Source organism: Phyllostomus discolor, chromosome 13 (genome assembly GCF_004126475.2).
Source record: "Phyllostomus discolor isolate MPI-MPIP mPhyDis1 chromosome 13, mPhyDis1.pri.v3, whole genome shotgun sequence".
NCBI lineage: Eukaryota > Metazoa > Chordata > Mammalia > Chiroptera > Phyllostomidae > Phyllostomus > Phyllostomus discolor.
In genome coordinates, this window is record NC_040915.2 from 33,585,053 (window position 1) to 33,605,065 (window position 20,013).

The following is a 20,013-nucleotide window of genomic DNA, read 5'->3' on the forward strand; positions in this document are numbered from 1 at the left end:
GCATTACTACAGCCCCATGACGTGATCCACACGTGGTTCAAATTAAGTCTTATACAGCCTAGTTGTGTGGCCTTGGGCTAATTGTCAACATCTCTCATCCACAGGTCCTTCACTGGCGGATGGAGGCAGGTAATGGCACCACCACACAGGGGGGAGGGTGAAAGGCTTAGCACGCAGTCCGCGGTTGGTGAATGGAGGCTCCCACTTTCCTGACAGTGCCGGGGAGAGCCTGGCCCTGTCCCGGTCATTCCTGTCCTCTCCCCCCCGCCCCACCCCCATGGAAACAGAAACAGAGCTTTGTCCAGCACACAGGGGCCCCTGTACCAGCCCTTAAGGGGCCCAGCCCAGACCCCTTTTCTAGCCCCGTTGGCCCTCGCTCACAGTGGGATTCCGGTGATCACACCCCCTGCGTCAGGCTGTTCCTCAACAACCCCCGGCCTACGTGACATTTGTTTGGCCAACAGGCCCGAGAGGAAATCTGCTTACACAGAACCGGATGCGCTTTCTTCCTTCCCGCCGGTATTTATTAAGCAGCTCCCGTGTGTCTGGCATTAGTTTAGACGTATCCCGTGGTAAAAAGGAGTGAACAGACCAAATTTACACTGCCTGCTTCCGCCTACTCCGCACCTTTACTGACGCACCCGTGCAGGCACGTTGCATTTTATGAAGTTGAACCTACTGAGCTGTTTTGTTTTATGTGGCTTATCTTTTCTGTGAGTGTGTCAGTGAGTGAGTGTGTGAGTGTGTGAGTGTGTGTGAGAGCCCATCCCATCTCCACCCACTCAGGGAGCATTCAGAACGTCTCACCAGACAGAGCTGGAGAATCTATCACTCCCATCAGACCCGGCTCTCCTGCCTTAGCAGGAGGCTTCCTGGGGGCGAGAACGATGCCCCCCCTCCCACCCCCGTCTCCAGCAGATTAGAAATGCCTTAAACGGTGCCTTGATTTCCCCTTCTATCCATCCCAGAGTTCCTGGCTCCACTTGTCCAGCCAGAAAATCTAAGCATCCTCCTTCTCGCTCACAGGGGAAAAGCAAGGTGGCTTTGCAGAAGAGCGGCTTCCTTCCAGCCGGGCTGGCTGTGGACCCAGCACCAGGTCGAGTTCACAGCCAGCCTTAATTGAGCTGAATAGACGGCGCAGTCACATGCCGGGCTGCGACTAGCTGCATCCGGCCGCGCGGTCCGGCAGCGGTCCGGCGGCGATGACTTATTAAGGCATTACTACACTGATATTTAAATGTGAGCCGTAACGAGGGCTATAAAACATTCACGATAATGGCAATTATCCCAGGACCAGAATGACGAAACAAAGTCCTCGGACTTCTGTGACCTGCCGCACGGGGCTGGCCAGCCCACGGGTGTCAGAGTGCTGGTGACCTCTTCGACGCTGACTTCCACGGCAACTAGGGTTTTCGTTTCCCTAACGACCACAAATTGATTTGATTCCCAGCCTTGGCAGCTTGCGCCTGTGCAGGGAGCACGGTGCTCTATTTGGTTTTTGAGCCCCTGCCGGAGGAGGCGGCATCTGACGGAGGTGCTGTTGTCATAGCCCCAACACAGTGGGCGGAGTGGGTGAGCATGCGCCTTGAAAGCAGAGACCTGGTTGGGGCTCCAGCTCTGCCACCTGTAGCCTGTGCAGCCCTAGGTCCGTTTTCCTAATCTGACTGGGTCTCCTCCTTTGCAACACGGGGACGGTAATAACAGCACTGATTTCATGCAGCTTCAGCAGCCATTAAATGGTAAGAAGCTAATAACTGCCCATATTAAGTGAGAGCCTATTGTATGCCAGGCAGGCGCTGGGCCAAGGGCTCCACTGGTACCGTGTCCGTGAGTCGCTCCACCGCCCCGTGAGGCAGGCACTTTGTGGTCGTCTCTGTTTCCTGGAGGAAGCGCGTGGTGGTAGCAGGGTAGGACCCCAGACAAGCCTGGCTCTGGGAAGGATGCCTCTATCTGTCGTCTGTTGCTGCTGCAACAGGTTACCGATCATTCGGGGGCTCAAAACAACACAAATTTATCTTTTGTAGTCCGGAGGCCAGAGGTCTACAATGGATCCACGGGACTGTGTTTTTTCTGGGAGCATCGGGAAGGGAATTTGCTGCCTGGCCTTTCGCTGCCTGTAGAGGCCACGCACATTGTCTGGCCGTGGCCCCTTCCTTGGCCACTCCTACCTCTTACTTCTGCTGGCTCTGTGACCTCCTCTTTCTCTCTAACGAAGACCCTTGCGATGGATGGCATCACTGGATAATCCAGGTCACCCCCTCTCTCCTGATACTCAGTCCCATCCGCCAAGTCCCTATATTATAGTCATTGGTTCCTGGGATGGACATTTTGGGGCAGCATCCTCAGACGACCGCCATGCCCCGGAAATAGGCGTGGAGGGCACACTTGTGAGCACCCTGCCAGGCTCACAGGCCATGGTCAGTAATCATTAGCTCTTGTTCCTATTGCTCCTTTGGCCCTTTACAGTTTATAATGCACTTTCACATTCATCTCATTCGATCCTTGCAGTACCCTGAAGTCGGAATTATGGTTCCCATTTACAGATGAGCAATGTGAAGCTATGAGAGGTAGGAGGCTCACCCAGGGCGGCTCACGGGCTCTGGGGAATCCAGGCCCTGCTGTGCTTTCTTTACACCACAGTTCCTCCCAGCTTGCTCGCTGCCCCCTGTGCTTTGGGTGAATTTGCTACTCCAGCATGGTATTCTCCGTCGAGGCCACTCTGGGACCCACAGCTGGAAACAACTGGACAAGCCTCCTGTTGCCTCTTGTTCTACACACGTCTTTAGAAATTGAGCAACGGAAAAAGAAATGGCTTGGTCTGCCCGGGGGCCGCCCCCATCCCCACTGGGTGGCTGGTTCAGACGCCCTGCGGCGGCCTCATCACCTGCACCGTGTTTCCCGCCACGTCCTGGCAGGGTTCTGCCAGATTCCGGAGTCTAGTTCCGTCCTCACTCCTCTGCTCCTTTGGAAATATTTTGGGAAAATACACTTTACCCCAAGTCACCCAGGTCAGAGGCTTTTCCCTAAGTAAATGCTTTCAATTCAGCCCGTTTTCAAGTTCAGAGTCCCATTAATTGTATCCAACTGCAGGACTGCTCTGGCTCCCCGTATTGCACCACCATGAGCTACGGGATGGGCATTTCAGTCGGAACTAGCAGTAAGGCACCTCCCCCGCATGGGATTTCGGAGACAGTCCTCTTACCTCCCTCTCTCTCGTACAAAGCCCTTCCCCATTATACACCCCGTATTTATATCGTGACTCAGTTTGACCTGTATACTGTCTCATGTCCCTTCTGCCTTGCCAGACTCGGAGCATGTGTGCCTAATGAAAAGGGACCGTTTTCCACACTGAAATGATCTATCTGGACGATGCTGCCTCTCCCAGTGGATCCCACTCTCAGTGTGTGCCCTACAAGGAGGGCATCGAACATTCCTTCTCCAGGGGCACTTGGAGCTGAGGGATCTCACCACTGCTTCTGTAGGGCACACGGTGAACCCCAATACCCTGAGAAAGCGTGTGCTTCCCCATGTTCCTCGGTGAAATGCTGGGGTCCTGTGGCACGACGAGACCCCCACCCCCACCCCCCACTACCCTGGAACGATGAATGCGTGAGGGACTGGTACACAGTTTGGTCTGTCCCAGAGTTGGACAGCGACATCCCGCGAGCCAAATCTCATCCGGCCATGGCCTGTTTTTGTAAGTAAAGTTTTGCCCATTTGCTTGTGTGCTGTCTACGGCTGCTCTCCTGTTACGATGGCTGAGTAGTTGTGACAGAGACCATATGGCCCGGAAGCCTAAAATATTTACTAACTGGCTTCCCAGCGACAACGCTTGCTGACCTCTGGCTGCTCTAGAGCTGGGCAGAGCTCGTCCTGCCTTTGCCAGCGATGGGCTGTAATGCGCCAGGCAAGGCTGAAAGTGGCTCTGTAAGAAGAGGGGATCGGGTCAGAGCCGTTCAGACCTTAAACGCAGGGACAAACACCGTTGGCAGGAGGGCCCGCGCAGCACGTGGCTGGGCTGGGATTCCAGAGCAGGCGGTCTGACTCTGTGCTGCTCCCTTCTCGCCGCCCCCTCCCCCCCAGCCCGGGAGGACTGGCCTCCCCATTCCCCAGACCGGCGCTGTTGTGAAGGAGGAACCAGAGCATGCGGAAGGCCCTGCCTGGGGACAGGGCCGGTGACTCCGCCTTCGGTTGGGCACAGAACAAACTTGGGCGGTGGTTCTCAAAGTGTGGTCCCCAGACCTGGAGCGTCACCCGGGAGCTTGTCAGCGATGCACGTCCCGAACCAGAAGCGCTGGGGTGGGCCCAGCCTCCTGCGTTTCCATGGGTCTGCAGAGCAGTCCCACGCAAGCTCAAGTGGAAAACCGCTGAACAAGGGAAAGGCTAAGAACGGAGCCTTTACCTAAGCATGGAGTGCAGCCTACGGGCTGGCACTGGAGGCCTCTTGTGTGGGGGGCAGTGCTCTCCCACCTAGAAAGAGGCCCCGGCTCTGGAATGGGGCACAGTCAGTCTAGGATGGAGGTAGCTGTCATCACCGTGGGAGAGCTCTGCCCCCAGCTCCGCCCCCAGCTCCGCCCCATCCTCTGCTGAGTGGTGAGGTAGGGCTCTCCCTTGGGTCCCTCAAGATAGCCATCTTTGCTCTGAGGATCCAAGTCCAGCTGCAGCCACACCACCCTGGCAACCTTAATAAGGCTGACATTTCCCTCTGTCTCCTCCGATTAGGCCTTCGCTTTATCACTCTGTGCTTTCCTGGCTCTGGGTGCAATCTGCGTGCTGTGTGTCCATAACGCTCTGTAATTGGCTCTAATGCAGCGATATTATCTGCGAGCATGCACCACATAATTGCGAAGCCAGGCATCCGCAGGAAGTGCCACTGCAGCCTCCCAGCGTGCCGACCTTCCGGGGGTACTCTTGGAACCCCTCTCCTTCCCCTCCTCTCAGGTGTGGATCCAGACTCCTTGGGCCTACCTCAAGGAGTTCGTCCCTGTCTCAAGGCTGATTGACTTCTTGAGTCTAGATAGATAAGTAAGGCGGTTTCCTCCTTAACCTTCCCCAGGAAGGAGACTCTTAGTGAGTCATCGGCAGCTATGGCAACAGGGTGGCTTTTTAAAGGGATCCTGGAGGTGTCCTGACCTGTACTTGTAATTGTGGGCGCCCCGTGGCCAGCTCGCTGGGCCCGGGAGGTATAAGCACTCCCGACAGTGCCTGTGTTGAATTCACAAGGGCTGACCTCGTTTCATTCTCCCAACGGCCCAGAGACACCACTGCCATTTTCACCTGGGATCCCGGAAAGATCAGCGGACTCTACCCGACCGCACAGCTCGCTATACGGTTGCAGAGCCCATGCGCCCAGTGTGATGCGAGGACCTGTTCTTTTCACCGTTTCACCAAACTGCCTCTTGCAGGGCTGCCTTCAGACGGGCGGCAGCTGTCCGACTTCCCTGTCTCCCGAGGTGGAGGCGAGTCAGATGGGCTGGTGGTGGACCCCACCGTCACTGACTTCAACGTGGCCAGGACCGTGGGGCCCGCCCCTCTGCCACGGCAGCTCAGAGCCACAGCGTTACCAGGTCCTCTCGTCGAGGAGCAGAGAGCGCTCGGCACAGAGAAGGAGGGCGGTGGGACAGGCGACACGGAAGAGGGGGCCGTGGTGTCTCAGAGCCTTCTAAGGTCACGGTTTGGCTAAGGAGTCTACGTGTTGCCCAAAGCCACCCGTACCGTTAACTTGGTTGACCGGGAGTTTCAGGAGTGCCGAGGAGAACCGAGTACAGATCTCCTTAAACAAAGCTCATCTCCCGGCCATTGAGAGCAGACGGTGAATCTCTGAGGGCCGAGAGGAGGAGGAATGAGCCTCGGACGGACGGAGAGGAGAGGAGAGGACGGCGGGAGGCCACCTCTCCTACGGCACCCGCCCTCCCGGACCATCCTGGGCGCGGCACATAACTCATTTCCTTGATCTCCCCGCGGACCGTTTAAATTAAAGCTCATAACCATTGTGTGGGCATATAATGAAAACAACTGATGCCGCACTGATTAGCCCATTACTCTCCACTGTTCGAAAACATAATGATCTCACAAGGGGCCTTATTCACTGACGTATAGCAGTCGGCCTCTCGTTTGACACCTCAAATTAGCAGCCAAAGCAATAACAGCTGGGGTTTTTGTCTCAATATTTGTACCCGACTCCAAAGTGATTTGGCACCGGGGTGAGCGTTATTTTTAAACAGGGCTCTCACTGCCAAGTAACATTTTAAATGGTCTCCAGGTGTCTTGGAAAATCTACGGGAATAAATACAAACAATCAGCTGCCAATCTGGGCCTTCGATGGTATGGGTTCCTCAGCAGAAGGGCTTGTCTCCGGTCCTTCCCTCGTTATATATATTCATGTGGTGACAGACAGAAACTCATCCCGTGCCATCCGGCAGAGGCTTGGTGTCAAGGAACAGCAGGAAAAGAGGCCTCCCAAGTAAACGTAAGAAATGGAAGGTCGAAAGGGAAAGATGACGGTTCGAACCTCGCCACCGCTCCCCCCCGAGCCTGGTGGTGCAGGTCTTCAGGACGCTCCCAGCTTCTGGGCGTTTGGCCCCTGGACCCCCAAGAACCCCTCCCTCAGGCATTGGGAGGGTCGCAGACAACGCCTGGCAGTGATTCGGAGTGGTCCGACCGCCTCCCAATGCCCCGCTGAGCTGTAAAGTGTCCCTTACATGACAACACGGATGGAACGGACTCAGTCTCCTAATGCTATGTCATCCCCTGGAAACGGGGAGCCTGGACAGCAGCCGATCCTGCCTGCTGCGTTAGTTAGAGGCCAGGCAGCTGCCAGGGTGCGCGGATGTCTGCCGTGGGCTGAGGATGAAAGAACACCGTCCATCCTACGTAACTGGACGCTGAGTTTGTAGTTGGGGGGGAGAAACAGACCATTTCCACCTCCGCCGAGTCCGACGTCTAGCCCAGGAAGGCGGGGGTGGCCGGGTGGGGGGGGGAGCATCGGAACACTCAGCAGTGCGCGCACCGAGAGAGGGCAGAGCGCATGCCTGTCGTGTGCCCCGAGGCAGGGCTAAGCCTGGTGTTTGGCACACGGGATGACTCAGTGAATATGCACTAAGGCGTTTCAAAATGTGAAGGGTCACGCTTTCTCCGCCTTTTGATGAAAACACATTTCCACTCCGAACAGCCTCTGGGCTGACCTGGGAAGATGAGCTCCACCGCCCGCGGGAGCACGGCTTGACGTCTGAGTGAGTAAGTGGGCTGCCCGGCCGTGTGGTCAGCGTGACCCCGCCACCCGATCGCCCCTTCCCGTGTGGGAGGACCACTGCTGAGCTGGGGCGTGGGTGCAAGGCTGCCCGTCGTTCCCCTTTTCTAAGAGGAGAGAGCCAGACGTCTGGACGTTTTATGTGACGCCTCCCACGTCTGCAACGTAGGTGAACCTTAAGGAACCAAAGTCACAGGCGGAACGTTCCCGGGGGCGGGATCTGCCCTCAGGAGCCAGTGTTTGGTCTCTGAGCCAAACAGATGAATTTAATGACGTAAAGCAAGTAGATACACGTTTGACACACGGTTATCACAGGACACATAGGTACCAAGGACACGTTCAGCATATACAGTCCAATCTCGGTCCTTGAACGTCTTGGTTCTGGACCAAGTTATCCACGGAAAAAATATCTCGGCTGTCTAACAAAACTCCGGGGGTCACTTCTCTGCCCGACAACGCCGTCACGCTGATACCTGTGTGATCCGTCACACGTCTCTAAGGCGACGGGGGAGATTTGCTTTTGAATAAATCACCCTCGAACAGTTTTCTGGAACGGATGAAGTTCGAGGAGTGAGGCCGCACTGTCTGCGCTCGATCAGAGAACTCCAACTGCGTTATGGTGACACCCTGCACCTCCTGGGGGCGGTCACTCGCTGAGACGCCCACTCTTCCAAGGGACTGTCTTCCAACAGTTGGAAGTAGTCAACGCTCTCTTCCCCACTTAGCATCACTGGAGGACGAAGAGCCCCGAGGATGTTTGTGTTTAGGGGGTCAAACCGTGCTCCGCCCAGCAGGTGCGCTCCTGTCCGCTGCTGCCCGCTACTCCTCAGTTACGGGGCTGAGCTCACCCTCGTTTCTCGGGTACCGTCTGGACCTGAGCCTCTCCAGGCCTGCCAGCAGAAAACTGCACAAGGTGTGTGAGACGCAGCCCTGGGCTGAGAGGCCAGCGAGGTCCCGCTCGGATGTTTGTCAGGGAGGGACTCTCTCGGGGACCTGGCTGCCATTCACACGTTGGGCTATTGGGGCTTGAAGATGGGCAGGCACCCCCACTGTTTGCTCACTGGGCTCCGGTCATGACCGGTAGCCAGGGTCAGTGATGTGGAAGCCCATCCCTTTCCAGATTGTTCTCTCCTGGACAGCGACCCATGGGGGTGCTGGGTGGTCAGCCCTCGGGCAGTGGCCGTGTGATGGGAAGGCACTGGGAAGGGAGGGTGCGGTCCCGTGCCGAATGGAAAATGCTGCCTCCGGCACAGTGCTGGAGATTAAGGGATGCTGGGATGGCAGGGCACGGAGGCAGGCTTCATTAATTTCCGTTTCCTTTCCGCTTATTTAGGGGGAAGGTAGATGGCCACTTAGAGCACTGGAGAAAGTGTGTGGGCAAGGCTCCTCGCCTTTCTGGGGGAGTTTCCTTCTCTTAAAAGGAAGTGCTGGGGCCAGGGGACTGCTATGCCCCCCTCCCCCGTTCCCGCTGGGCTGGTGCTGGCTCTCACATGGCGCTTCTGGAACGGGGGCAGTTTTCCAGGCAGCAGTGGGGTGGGGGCTGGGGGGGGTGCCTCTGGATGCCCAGATCCGCATACAGACAGGACACCTGGCCAAACTCAAAGGTGTGAGCAGCCCAAACGGGGTGCCCGCCATCAGCTCTCAACCTGCTCTGTGCAAGAAGGTGGCCGTTCACATTCACATCAGTTAAAACGAAGCAAGCTGGACCAATCAGCACTCGCCACATTCGAAGTGCCCCAGGGGCACGTGAGGCTCGTGGCTGCAGGAGCCGACGGCACAAGTGCCCAACACTGCCTTCCTCCGGCCGCCACGGCACACGCAGGCCGTAGCTTCTGGATGCTTGTGGAAAGGTGAACTTACACACTTTCAAATAAAAGCACCGGAGTTTTAAACATGGGGACTAATTCTTTTTTTTTTTTAACCACTGGGAAGACTAGAACAAAACAAAACAAATCAAATCCCACATCTGCAGGTTTCATTCAACCTCTGGGCCCATAGTTGGGATCCTCTGAGTTCTCTCTAAGTGGAAGGAGAATGGCCTCTCCAGAGCTGGTCTGTGGTTCCAGGCGTGACCTTGGAGGAGCAGAGTCATACTCCCTTCACCACTGCTCGAGGAGCGAGGTCCCGCTGCCTGTGCTCAAACCCTGGGCACCAGAGCCGGCTGCCGGGTGGAGAGAGGGCGGAGGCCCGTGCACAAGCTCCTCCCCATGCGGCTCTAGCTGGCGGCATTTCCCCACGGGCTTCCTAATCTTGCCCCCGAGAGAAAACCTCCTGGAATCCTTTTCTAAAGATGCAGAGCTCATTTTCTACTTTGTTTTAGGGACACAAAGCGAACCAAAGGGCTGCTCCCTGGTCTAGGTTGTGAAGCCAGAATTTCAGCTCGGAAACCTGGGGGCCGGAGACGGTGGCCTCTGGGGTGTCCATGACCTGACCCCACCTCAGCGCCGCCTGGAGGAGAGGTCGACAAGGGGAGCCCCACCCGTTCAAGGTCCTCTGTCGGTGAAGAACCATGCGGCCACCTCTGCCGTGGCCTCTTTACCCAGAAATGCACGCGCCACACTTCCGTTTCGAGACCAAAGCAGCCTTCCGTTAACAGGAAAAGGAACTCCAGCGGAAACCACTGGGTCCCCCCGATCCTAGTGACCCGAACTGCTAAAGGAATGCTTCTTTAAATATGGGGAAAAGAAGATCTTCATTAAAAATAAAAGGTTCACGTTTCCCTCAAGCTGATATTCTCAAAACCAAGCTAGTTGCTTTAAGACCATGTCTCCGGTCAAACTCCCAGTCCGGGGGACCATGAGGAGGGTGGGCGGGGGCGCCAGTGGGCCTGTCTGGGGAAGCCAGTCTCTTTCCTAGTGTTCTGGGGGCGGAATGGGTGTTCTCGGTGTTTTCTACAATGTTCCGTCTTCACCCTGATCGTCTGAACAATGCACAGTGTGCAGCACGGTGCCCAAAAAATCATATTCTGAAGATGTTTTAAGACTTTCATTAAGCCTTGACAGACAGGTCTATTTCAAGTCTCTGTCATGACTGGGGAGGCGCTCTGATTCCGGAGTCTGCTAAAAAGTAAACCCTCTGCAGCTCCCAGAGGGACCCAGGTGAAACATTTTGTAAATAAATGAAAATGAGTCCTGTCTGTTTGAAAACACCAATTTTCACGGAGGTTCTAATTTTGTTCACTGTTAATAAGGAAAAGAAAATCACCCTTTAGCTGGAGGAATGAAAAACCAAAGGTAATACATATGAGGAATGTGCCGCTTCAGTAAAATATTTCATTGTTCAATATTTAAAATAACTCTGGGACAACTTTAATCTCGTTCTGTTCGGGGCCAAGACACAGCAGAACATCTGGGGATGGGGGCGAAGTGGCCTTCCACTCAGTTCATTAATTTCACCTCGGTGTGGTTCCCCGCACTTGGACGACCTACTGTGCGCCAGGCTTGTGCGAGGTCCCGGAGAGAGGGCAGTGGAAGTGGATCAACTTCGATCGTCACGAGAGGCCTATCTGGGCGTCTGTGACTTGCCCGAGACACACAAGCACCCCAAGGGGCTGATGCCACAGTGTCTACATGACGATAAAGAAGTGAACCCCAAGTCACCCAGTTTGGCGCAGCCGGACTGGCAGCCAGTCCTACAGGAAGTCTCTGACACTCCTCCAAGCTCAACCTTGGCCTCGTACCTCCAGGTCGGGGTAGTTTTGTGGACTTGGAGGTGATGCTGAGTAAGCCCAAGTCACAGGTTTAGTGGAGTGCCCTCTGGGTCAACTCTTCAAAAAGAAAACCTATCGGTCCTGATTACTCTGGGCATTTATTACAGCCAGTAATCCCGCGGATGCACGTGATGGTTTCTCTGGCGTGTATTTTGAAATAAATGTTTTAATTTAATTTTTTTTAGCACAGCAGTGAGGTGCGGGGTTCAGGGGTCAGGCAGAGCTGGCGCTGACACTGGAAGAGCAGCCCCTCTGCGCTCGCCAGTGGCACTCGGGGCAAGTCCCTCAACGTCTCTGGGCTTCGGGCTCCTCGTGGGTAAAAGGAGGAGATGAACAAGATCCACCTCGAAAGGCCCTGCCGGGGATTTATACGAAATGCTGCACCCTAACAGCATGGTGCCTACAAGACAGCGCATGCAACAAAGTGGAGGCCATGACAGCCATGATATGCATGATGACTATACTGATAATAATAATGTAATATCATTGTATTACAGCAGTCCCTCCCCTCATCCAGTTTTCCTCCTGCGGTTTGTGACCCGTGGTCAACTGTGGTCCAAAAGTGTTAAATGGAAAATTCCAGAAATAAGCGATACAGAGAACAACTCCTGAGTTTGAAACGGCGTGCTGTTCCGGGTAGCCTGAGGAAACCTCACCCCGTCCTGCTCGGCCCCACCCAGGATGTGGATGAATCACCCCTGCGTGCGGCGCCTCTGTGCCGCGTACGCTGCCCGAACGTTAGCCACTTAGTACGGCTGTCTGGGTTATCAGATCAACTGCGGTGTCTCAGAGCTTGGGTTCAAGTTCCCCTTATTTCACTTAATAATGTCCCAAAAATGCAAGATTAGTGATGCTGGCAGTTCACATATGCCGAAGAGAAGCTGTCTTTCCTATGAACGAAAAGATAAAAATTCTCAACTTAATAAGAAAAAAAAATCGCATCCCGATATTGCTGAAATCTATGGTAAGAAGGAAACCTCTATGTGTGAAATTGTAAAGGAGGAAAAAGAAATTGGTGCTAGTTTTGCTGTCATACCTGAAACTGCAAATGTTACAACCACAGCGAGTGGTAAGTGCTCGGTTACGATGGAGGAGACATTACATTTTTGGGTGGAAGACTCGAAGAGAAAATGTTCTCTGGCTGATGGCGACGTGTTGCCCCAGAGAGCCCTGAGTCCAAAGGAAGACTCCAGCAAGGGGTCCCCTGAAGTGGGGGACCACGTTCACATAACTTTTATTACAGTCTATTGCTGTAATGGTTCTAGTTTATTATTAGTTGTTGTTAATCTCTTACTGTGCCTAACTTACACATTAAGCTTGGGGCCTCAACCCTGTGGATAAGGGAGGACTACGGCACAGAACACACTGTATTATTATTGTTAGAGCACCTAGTCCACATCCAGGGGAAGCACGATTGAAGCCGAGAACAGACGGCCACCGCGCTGAGCTCTGGGTGTCCTGAGCTCAGGACCAACAGAGTCTGCGAATGACCCTGCACCCAGGGCCCGCACCCCTCAGCCATGGGTGCCAGGGCTGGTGTCTGTTTCTTTTCACCGCCTCTGATACGAGCAAAGAACCCTCTCCTCCGTGCTTCTGTGTTTGCAAGTGGGGCTCAGGGTCAGGCCGCATCACACCTGCCCGAATGCTGGCGAATTAGAACTACCGTAAAATCATGCTTAATTCCCGCCTCTGCTTTGACTCCTGGATCTCCTCTGAATGTGGGCTGAGAGGGAGCTCAGTATGTGGGGGGGTCTGGGGAACAGGAAACAGGGTGGGTGGGCATTCCCTCCTGTTTCTCGTTATTTGCATGAACCCAGTTCCAACTGCTTTACAATCAAAGGGGATATGCAGGCCAGTTCAACTCTTGAGAGGAGCTGTCTGGAAGACAGGGCATGAGCGGTTTCTGCTCGCTCAGGTGGGGAGTCCCGGGCCCCACGTCACTGAGCTCTGTTGACCGTGCCCGTTCAGCAGCGCTGGTAAGCTCCGGCCCAGAGGGGCTGCTCCGGCGGGCACCCGCCTGCTCACTTAGCGCTCCCCTGTCCCCCTGGCATCTGGCACTATGCTAGTGCCCAGAGCGTCCTTGCTTCGGTGGATCACGGCAGGGCCTGCCTGGGTGCAGGTCACTCCCGTGAGCGGAGGCTGCTGGGAGAGTGGCCTCACACACCTCGTGTGTGTGTGTGTGGGGGTGGCTGTGTGCACTGCGGCCACCACTGACCGCGGTGCAGAAGGCAACGCGGCCCTGGGCTGCCAACGCTTCTGGTTTGCTACAAGTCCAGAGCTGCATTTTCACGAAAAATATCATAAGTTTTAAATATGAAATACTACTTTCAATTTGTGGAAAACATTTTACGGGATTAAGGGAAGCTCGTCTGTGGATGCTATTTAGCCCATGGTCTGGTTCACAGCCTCTGGTCCCGAGAGAGCTGGAGGCAGGACCAGGACTAGCGTGTGCCTCCCTCGGTCCCTAAAGAACGTGGAACGCTCGGCGGTGGGTGGGGAAAGGACCACTGCAGTGCGACGAGGGGTTTCTGCTGAGGGGCCCGACGGCGTGGGGGTGCCCAGCGTGGGCAAAGAGCATGGGATCAGGGCCTGGGGGGGGCTGGGTCTAGTCTCCTTGCTGTTACCAACAACCTGTTGCCCTTGGCCTCTCCTAGTCGGGGTCGGGACTGGGGTGCGGGAAGTGGGGCACCCAAGGCGCAAAATGTCAGGAGGCGCGGGCCCCACTCTAGCCCCGGCCCTGCCCTTGGCCTCTGCGCCTTATCCCAGTCACAGGAGGTCACCCTGCGGACACTGAGGTCCTTCCATGAGCCAGGCTGTACCAATGTCACCTAATGTCCGAAGCTGGCAAGTGACATACACGGGAGCGAGGCCTTCCCAGCAGCGCCCACTGGCTCTCTGCGGGCGGTTCAGCCGGTACCAGTAACCTGCCCGAGGCCGACCACTGGCTGGGAGATGAGCCGCTTCCCGGTGCCTCCCTGACCTCTCGGGGCTGGCGTCTTGGCGCCGCATCTACGGGGCTTCTGTTGGCTGGCTGTATGTAGTCAGGAGGAAATGTCTGAAAACCTTTTTTCTTCTCCGACGGCGCTATTGAAACAATGAACTACCTCATTAATTAGATTTTCTCATTTTTGTTCTCTTTCTCTTACTGGCTTCTCCTCCACTAAAACCGGATGGCATGCGGGGCAGGGGGAAGCCTGGTATCATCGGTGAATTGTCTGCCCACCACCACTCCAGCTGGCAGGGGCCACCACCACCATGGCCACCGCCACCACCACTGCCACCACCACTGCCACCACCACGGATTCCTGACTGGACGGGGCCGGAAATGGGGCCCTGGCATACTCCACCGCGGATGAGCGCGCCTCACTCAGACAAACCTCGGGTGTGAATCGCCACATCCGTGGGACCTGAGGAAGCGAAGGGGCGATGACCTGGGTAACAGGAGGGCGTGTGACCCACAGTAGACGAGGTCCTTCAGTTAAGAAACCTGAGCGCCACACCGCAAGTTCGGCCTGTATTTTGGGGAGGGCTGGAGAGTGGAACCCCCACCTCGCTGAGTGCCAAAGTCAACCGGCGACATTCAGAAATGAGAATGAATCACCCCTGGGACTAGAGTGTGAGTCAGCGACAAAGAGGGATTGCATTCTGTCCCCTGTGAGTTTGATTGATGTCCAACTCTGTGGGGACCCCTAAACTGGGTGAAGGGAATGACAAAGCCCTGGGCTTGTGGGAGGTGCTGACCTCCTCCATGGCGGGACCCGGAGTCACTGGTAGCCTGCCTAGGCCGGCTCTCGGGGCCGGTTCACGCCGCCCCGGGGTGCGCGGTGGCCAGGCTTCCCGGGAGCCGACTGCGCGAGACCCTTGGCGGCACCGCTCAGGGGGGCGGCCTGGGAGGCGGGTGACCACGCGGGCTCTGCTGCCTGCTAGTCAAGCAGTTACTGGGCTGCTCTGACATGGGTTACTCCTCTGTGCAACGAGGGCGACGAGAAGAGCAGTTGCACGGCCAGATTGTGGGGACGCAAAGGGCTCGCATAGGTAGAAGCAGTGGCTACAGGGTGGGGACAGGCCGCTGCCCAGATGCTAGTTATCTCCACTGCATTGGGATTCCTCCCCGGGGCGGCCGGGGGCCTCGGGAGATTCGCCTCACTCTGCTTTTCTCGTCCACCCCGTCCCTGGCTGTGGCTGCGGGAGAAGAGAAAGCGGCGGCTTCCTCCTTCATCTACCACCCGCGGTGCAGGATGCGCCTCACGGGGCACAGGCCAGAAACGGGGTCGAGGGGGGCAGATTCCAGTCTTTTCCAGCCGTTTCCTGTCTCCTCTCCCCTCACCGCCAGCTAGCGGTTCCTACCAACTCACCTCCCAAGTTCTCCTTCAGTGGAGCCAGCAAAACCCACCCCAGTCGTGATGGAAAGAGGCTTAAAGGTGTTTCCACCCACAGAAAAGATGAAACCACAGGGCGATCCCATGTGAAACATTTCCACCACCACGGCTGGCCCTTGAACAACGCGGGTGTGAACTGCGCAGGTCCGGTTACACGCTAAATGCCTGGACTGTTTTCTTCCCAAGGTCGGGAGTCCGCGGTTGCGAAGGGCCAACTCTATGCCCTTGACCTACACGATGTTATACCGGGGACTTGAGCATCTGAGGATTGGGGTATCTGTGGGGGGCCCTGGAACCAATCCCCTGTGGATGCTGATGGACAATTGAAGTCTTGGGGGAGTCAAATGTTACAGATTTCTGACTGTGCGGGGGCAGCACCCCAACACCCGCGTTGTTCAAGGGCCCACAAACGTTCCTTGAGTCAATTTTGAGAGGGTTGCCGTGAGGTCACCATGGGTCCTTCCTGATTCTGTCCTTCGTGCTGCATAACATCAGAGAGAAGAGACACCCGAAATACTGTGTTTTGTCTCCTTAACTTGCAGCCTTTGAAAGCTTCAGATGCTTAAAGATGACCTTCCTAGGGGGAAAGGGCGTTGTACTCCTCTCTCTCTCTCGGAAGCTCTCTGAAGAATTTGTTAAGTGAACATACGATGCCCTCACTTAGTTCCTATTTATTTTATTGTCAAGATTTTTTATGGAGCCTACGCTGTGGTTACAGAGAAGTATCATAAAATGTCGATGTGCAGATGAGATTTGCAAGGTCTGGGGTGGGAGGGGAGCTTCTTTAAATGGAGACGTCAGTTCTGGCCGATTTCAGAATGGCTCACCATTAAGATGGATGGTTCCAGAGCTGGGTGCCTCTGCTGGAAATTAAGAACCCATGGAATAACTGATTATGATTAATTTTAAGCACTTAGCCATGTGAGGCCAAACGAGCGTGCCTCTGAAACAAAGCTATTGATCTGGCTTTGTTTGGAAGCGAGAAGATAAACTAATCAGATCCTGGAGGCTCTCTGCGATGATGGAGAGCGGAAACTCTTTTTTTCCATCGCAGATTTGTGGGTCTCAAGTTTGAGAGGCCGAGGGCACCTGGAGACCAACTTTTCTGAGGAGTCCAGTGCTTGCCGGGACAGGGCTTTAACGGGGGTGGGGGGGGTGAGAGACCCTGAGGGAAGTGGGAGAGACCCCATGTGGAGAGCCGCTCTTATGAAATACATAAGGCACTGCTTCTTAACGTTAAGGAAACAGACTCTGAGAGGTTGAGTAGTTTGGCCAAAGTCCCACGGCACCCGGGATCCCACACCCCGGTGTGTCTGACTGCAAAGCCCTTCCCTCTCCCCGGACAGCCTTCCTGGGGAGGCAAGGTACCGCCAGGCCTAGGGGAGGGAGCTAAGGTGCAGGCTGTCGGGTCCTCCCAGCGGCTCTGTGGCAGCTGGTGACTTCCCTTTCCTGGTTTCCTCCCAAGGAATTCTCTCACCCTTCCCGAGAAGAGGGTGGTAGTCTCCTTGCAGCCCTTCCCACAAAGGCCTTTGCTGTAGGCAGGGAAAATCGTGCCTGCCCCTCTCCGCTCCAGCCTCTTGACAAGGGAAGTCCTAGGTCAGTAAATCGGGGCTGGCGTCCCCTCCCCAGCCAACGTGCGTTTGTTGCCGGTTCCGGGGTCGGAGTTTGGGTGGGGAGGGACCATCCATCTTAGGAATGACAGCCTAACCTCCCCAGCTGTGGGCCCGGCCTTTGCGGTGCCGGGAATCCTCGGCCTTCATCAGATTTCCGGCAGCTTGCAGCATCAGCACCCCCGTTCGCTTCCCGTGATTCCTCTCGGAATCACCTTTCTCTCGTGCAACGTGCAACGTGGGGAGGACCTCTCCAGCCCTGTGCTGCTACTGTCTGCGGGGCCGGGGGAAGGAAGGTGAAAGGAAGCCCTTCCACTCCTCCTTTGATGTGCAAAGGGACACTCATTTATTTGTTTGACATTCACTCATTCTCCTGGAAGTCGGAGCCGTGCGACCTGGTGACTGTGTGGGTTTTTTATGTTCAGGGGGACGCTCTACAAATCCCACACCTGTCACTCACTGGATGGAACTGTACCGTCAGAGTCACTTTCAGAGCCAAGCAATTACAGCCCCGGGAAAGGAGGAGTTACCCCCAAGACAGGGCAGCCGACCCCTTCGTTTTCCAAACGAGAAACTTCAGCTCCGAGCGCGGAAGGGACTTGCCCAAGGTCACGCAGCTAATTAGGAGCTGAGTCAGGACTGAACCCGGCGCCTCCTGACGCAAGGGCTGCCCTGCTGACTGGCCTCCTCTCCAGCTCCCCCCCCCACCCCCGCACCTCGGGGGCAGCTAGAAGTGTGGCTTGGGGTGAGACCAATCCAAATGTTTTCTTGCACAATTCAACTTTAGTTTGAATGACCCCAAGATGACTCCCGGCTGACTTTCCCCCTGGAAGTCGGGTGTCCTTAGCTAGACCCGTTTGAAAACCCCACGCGTGGAGAGGCAGCCCCCCGAGGGGGTGTACAGAGTGGGATCCTGGGGAGGGGTCCACTTCCCCTCACCCTGCCCCACCCCCAGCGCTTGGAGGTTACTGCTTGAAGTTGGGATTGAAGCCTGAGGTGTGAGCCAGGAGCGACGCAGTGGGTGGCCGGGCTTCACCTGGCTGTCTGGCACCCCCCAGGCCGGTGCCAAGGTCCCTTTTTGACTCTGGGTGATTCCCCACTGAGCCCTGGGGCTGCTACCCTCTCTGGTCTCCCAGACCTGGACCCTGTCTCCTGCACGCCCGCAGGCAGACAGACGCCCCTGAATGCGCAGGCAGGTGCTGGGGGGCTACTCCGGTCCCTCTGTTTTGCCCAGCAACAAACACTGTGCGAGCCCCGGCGGCAGGGGGGAGAGAGGGCTCAAGTGAGACTTAATTAGCAGGAGCCCCAGTTTGCGGGAGGTGAGAAATCACACTTTGCTGCCTGCAAACACTTTGGCCAAGGTGAGCGCGCCGCCGGAGGCGTCCGCCGGCCCCCGATTTCCACAGCACTGCCGCAGCAGACCCAGAAACGCACCCGCACGGAACCCCCTGCACACGCACTCCCCCTCTCGCCTGCTCGCGCGGGCACGCACACACACGCTCGCCAGGCAGCGACCGCAACATCAACTCACAGGATCTCCAGATCGCGCAGCGCTCGGAAGGCTCCATCTTCAATGCAGCTGATGTGGTTGTTGTCCAGTTGCCTGTGGAAAAGCAAGGGGAGAGCGGTGAAGGCGGAGCGGGGGCAGCGCCGCGGAGCGGGCGGCCGGCCGGGCGGGCGGGCGGGCGTCCCCGGCCACCGGAGCGCCGGCCCCTCCACCCCTTGCGGGCTCTGCTCGTCCCCGCCAGGAGCTCCCGCAGAGCCAGCCTGTCTGCCACGCTGCTCCGTCTCTGCTCTCTGACTGTCTGAGAGAACTACACAGACGAGCGCACCAAACGCTGTCAGGTCTCAGTAAATATTAATTGCGCATTTTTTTTTTTTTTAGGCAGAAGGGAGTAATTTCATTACATTAGGGCATCCAATCCATTACGAGCTCTTACCGTCATGTCACTGAAACAATTTCATTAAGCTAAAGGCCTGTAAATCATTGGAGGTCACTGCGCTGCCCTCCGAGACCTCCCAGCATGCTTTCTTCCCTTTCCCCCGCGCCGGGCTCCCTTTACTGGAAGTTGCAGTCTTCTGACACAGAGCTAAATCTCAAGGCTTGATCTGCCCAAGAGCGGCGAGGGTGCATGGGGAATATACCAATTCCAAATTAGACTCAACTAATCTAATTTTATAGTCTTTTTATTATTCTAAGCACCAAATGTCTGTGGTGGTTTGATGCCTCTGCGCTTTGCTAGGGGGCCCATCTGGCAGGTCATTCTACTGAAGCTTTTTCTGGCTAAATACAGATCCCCTCAAACTGCACCAACCACCATCAACGTTAAAGAAATCCATTGATGGAAGCGTTCCTGATTGGGGGTGGGGGGGGGGAGGAATATCATTATTGCCTTAAAGATGTACCGCTTACATCTAAATTGGGGAGAATTAGAGGCACCTATTTCAGAACTCCGTTTTTATTTCCCTTTCCATCTTCTGGGCGTGAAAATAACGTCTTTTAGGGAGATGCCTTGCCTGGTGCACAGTCTAGTTGGGGACAGAGGCATTTTAGTTGAGCGATAACAAATAGATGCTGTTATCTCCACATCAAAATACATCTGGTGCGTAAGTCGGGATGTTTACCAGGACCGCATTCCAACCTACATGTCGTGCACTATATGTGACTCATGCCATTTCTAAAAAAGATGTTATACGGAGAACGGGTATGATTTTGCATTTTGTGTGCAGAACACACAGCGTGGTCTTTGGCGGGTGGGGGGCGGCTGGCCGGAAGGAGTGGCTATACCAAAACAACGTCCTCCTAGACTCTTTTTTCCTTTCCTTTGTCTCAGGGGGAAAAAAATCAGCCCCTTTCAGGTGAAGAGACCTCCTGGTGCTTGGAATTTTCATTTGTAACTTGAGCTCATCCGTCCCAGGACCACTCTGTGCAAAGCAGGTGTCAGAGCGACACTGGGTGACCCTCACGGAGCGTTTCATGGTCCGCTAACGGCAGAACTGAAATGAAAGTGCGGCTACCCCTGAGGGGTGTGTGGACGCAGGGTCGTGCAAAGGGACAGGAGGGAG

At 55.7% G+C, this 20,013-nt stretch overlaps 1 protein-coding gene across 1 annotated transcript in view; it reads right to left on the reverse strand.

Annotated features, from left to right (window-relative positions):
• The window catches only part of SLIT3 (slit guidance ligand 3), a 518,212-nt gene that overhangs the window by 110,041 nt on the left and 388,158 nt on the right, over window positions 1-20,013 (reverse strand). Inside the window, exon 6 of the mRNA XM_028528159.2 lies at window positions 18,479-18,550. Within this exon, the coding sequence (XP_028383960.1) occupies window positions 18,479-18,550 (72 nt within the window). The remainder of the gene's footprint in view (window positions 1-18,478; window positions 18,551-20,013) is intronic.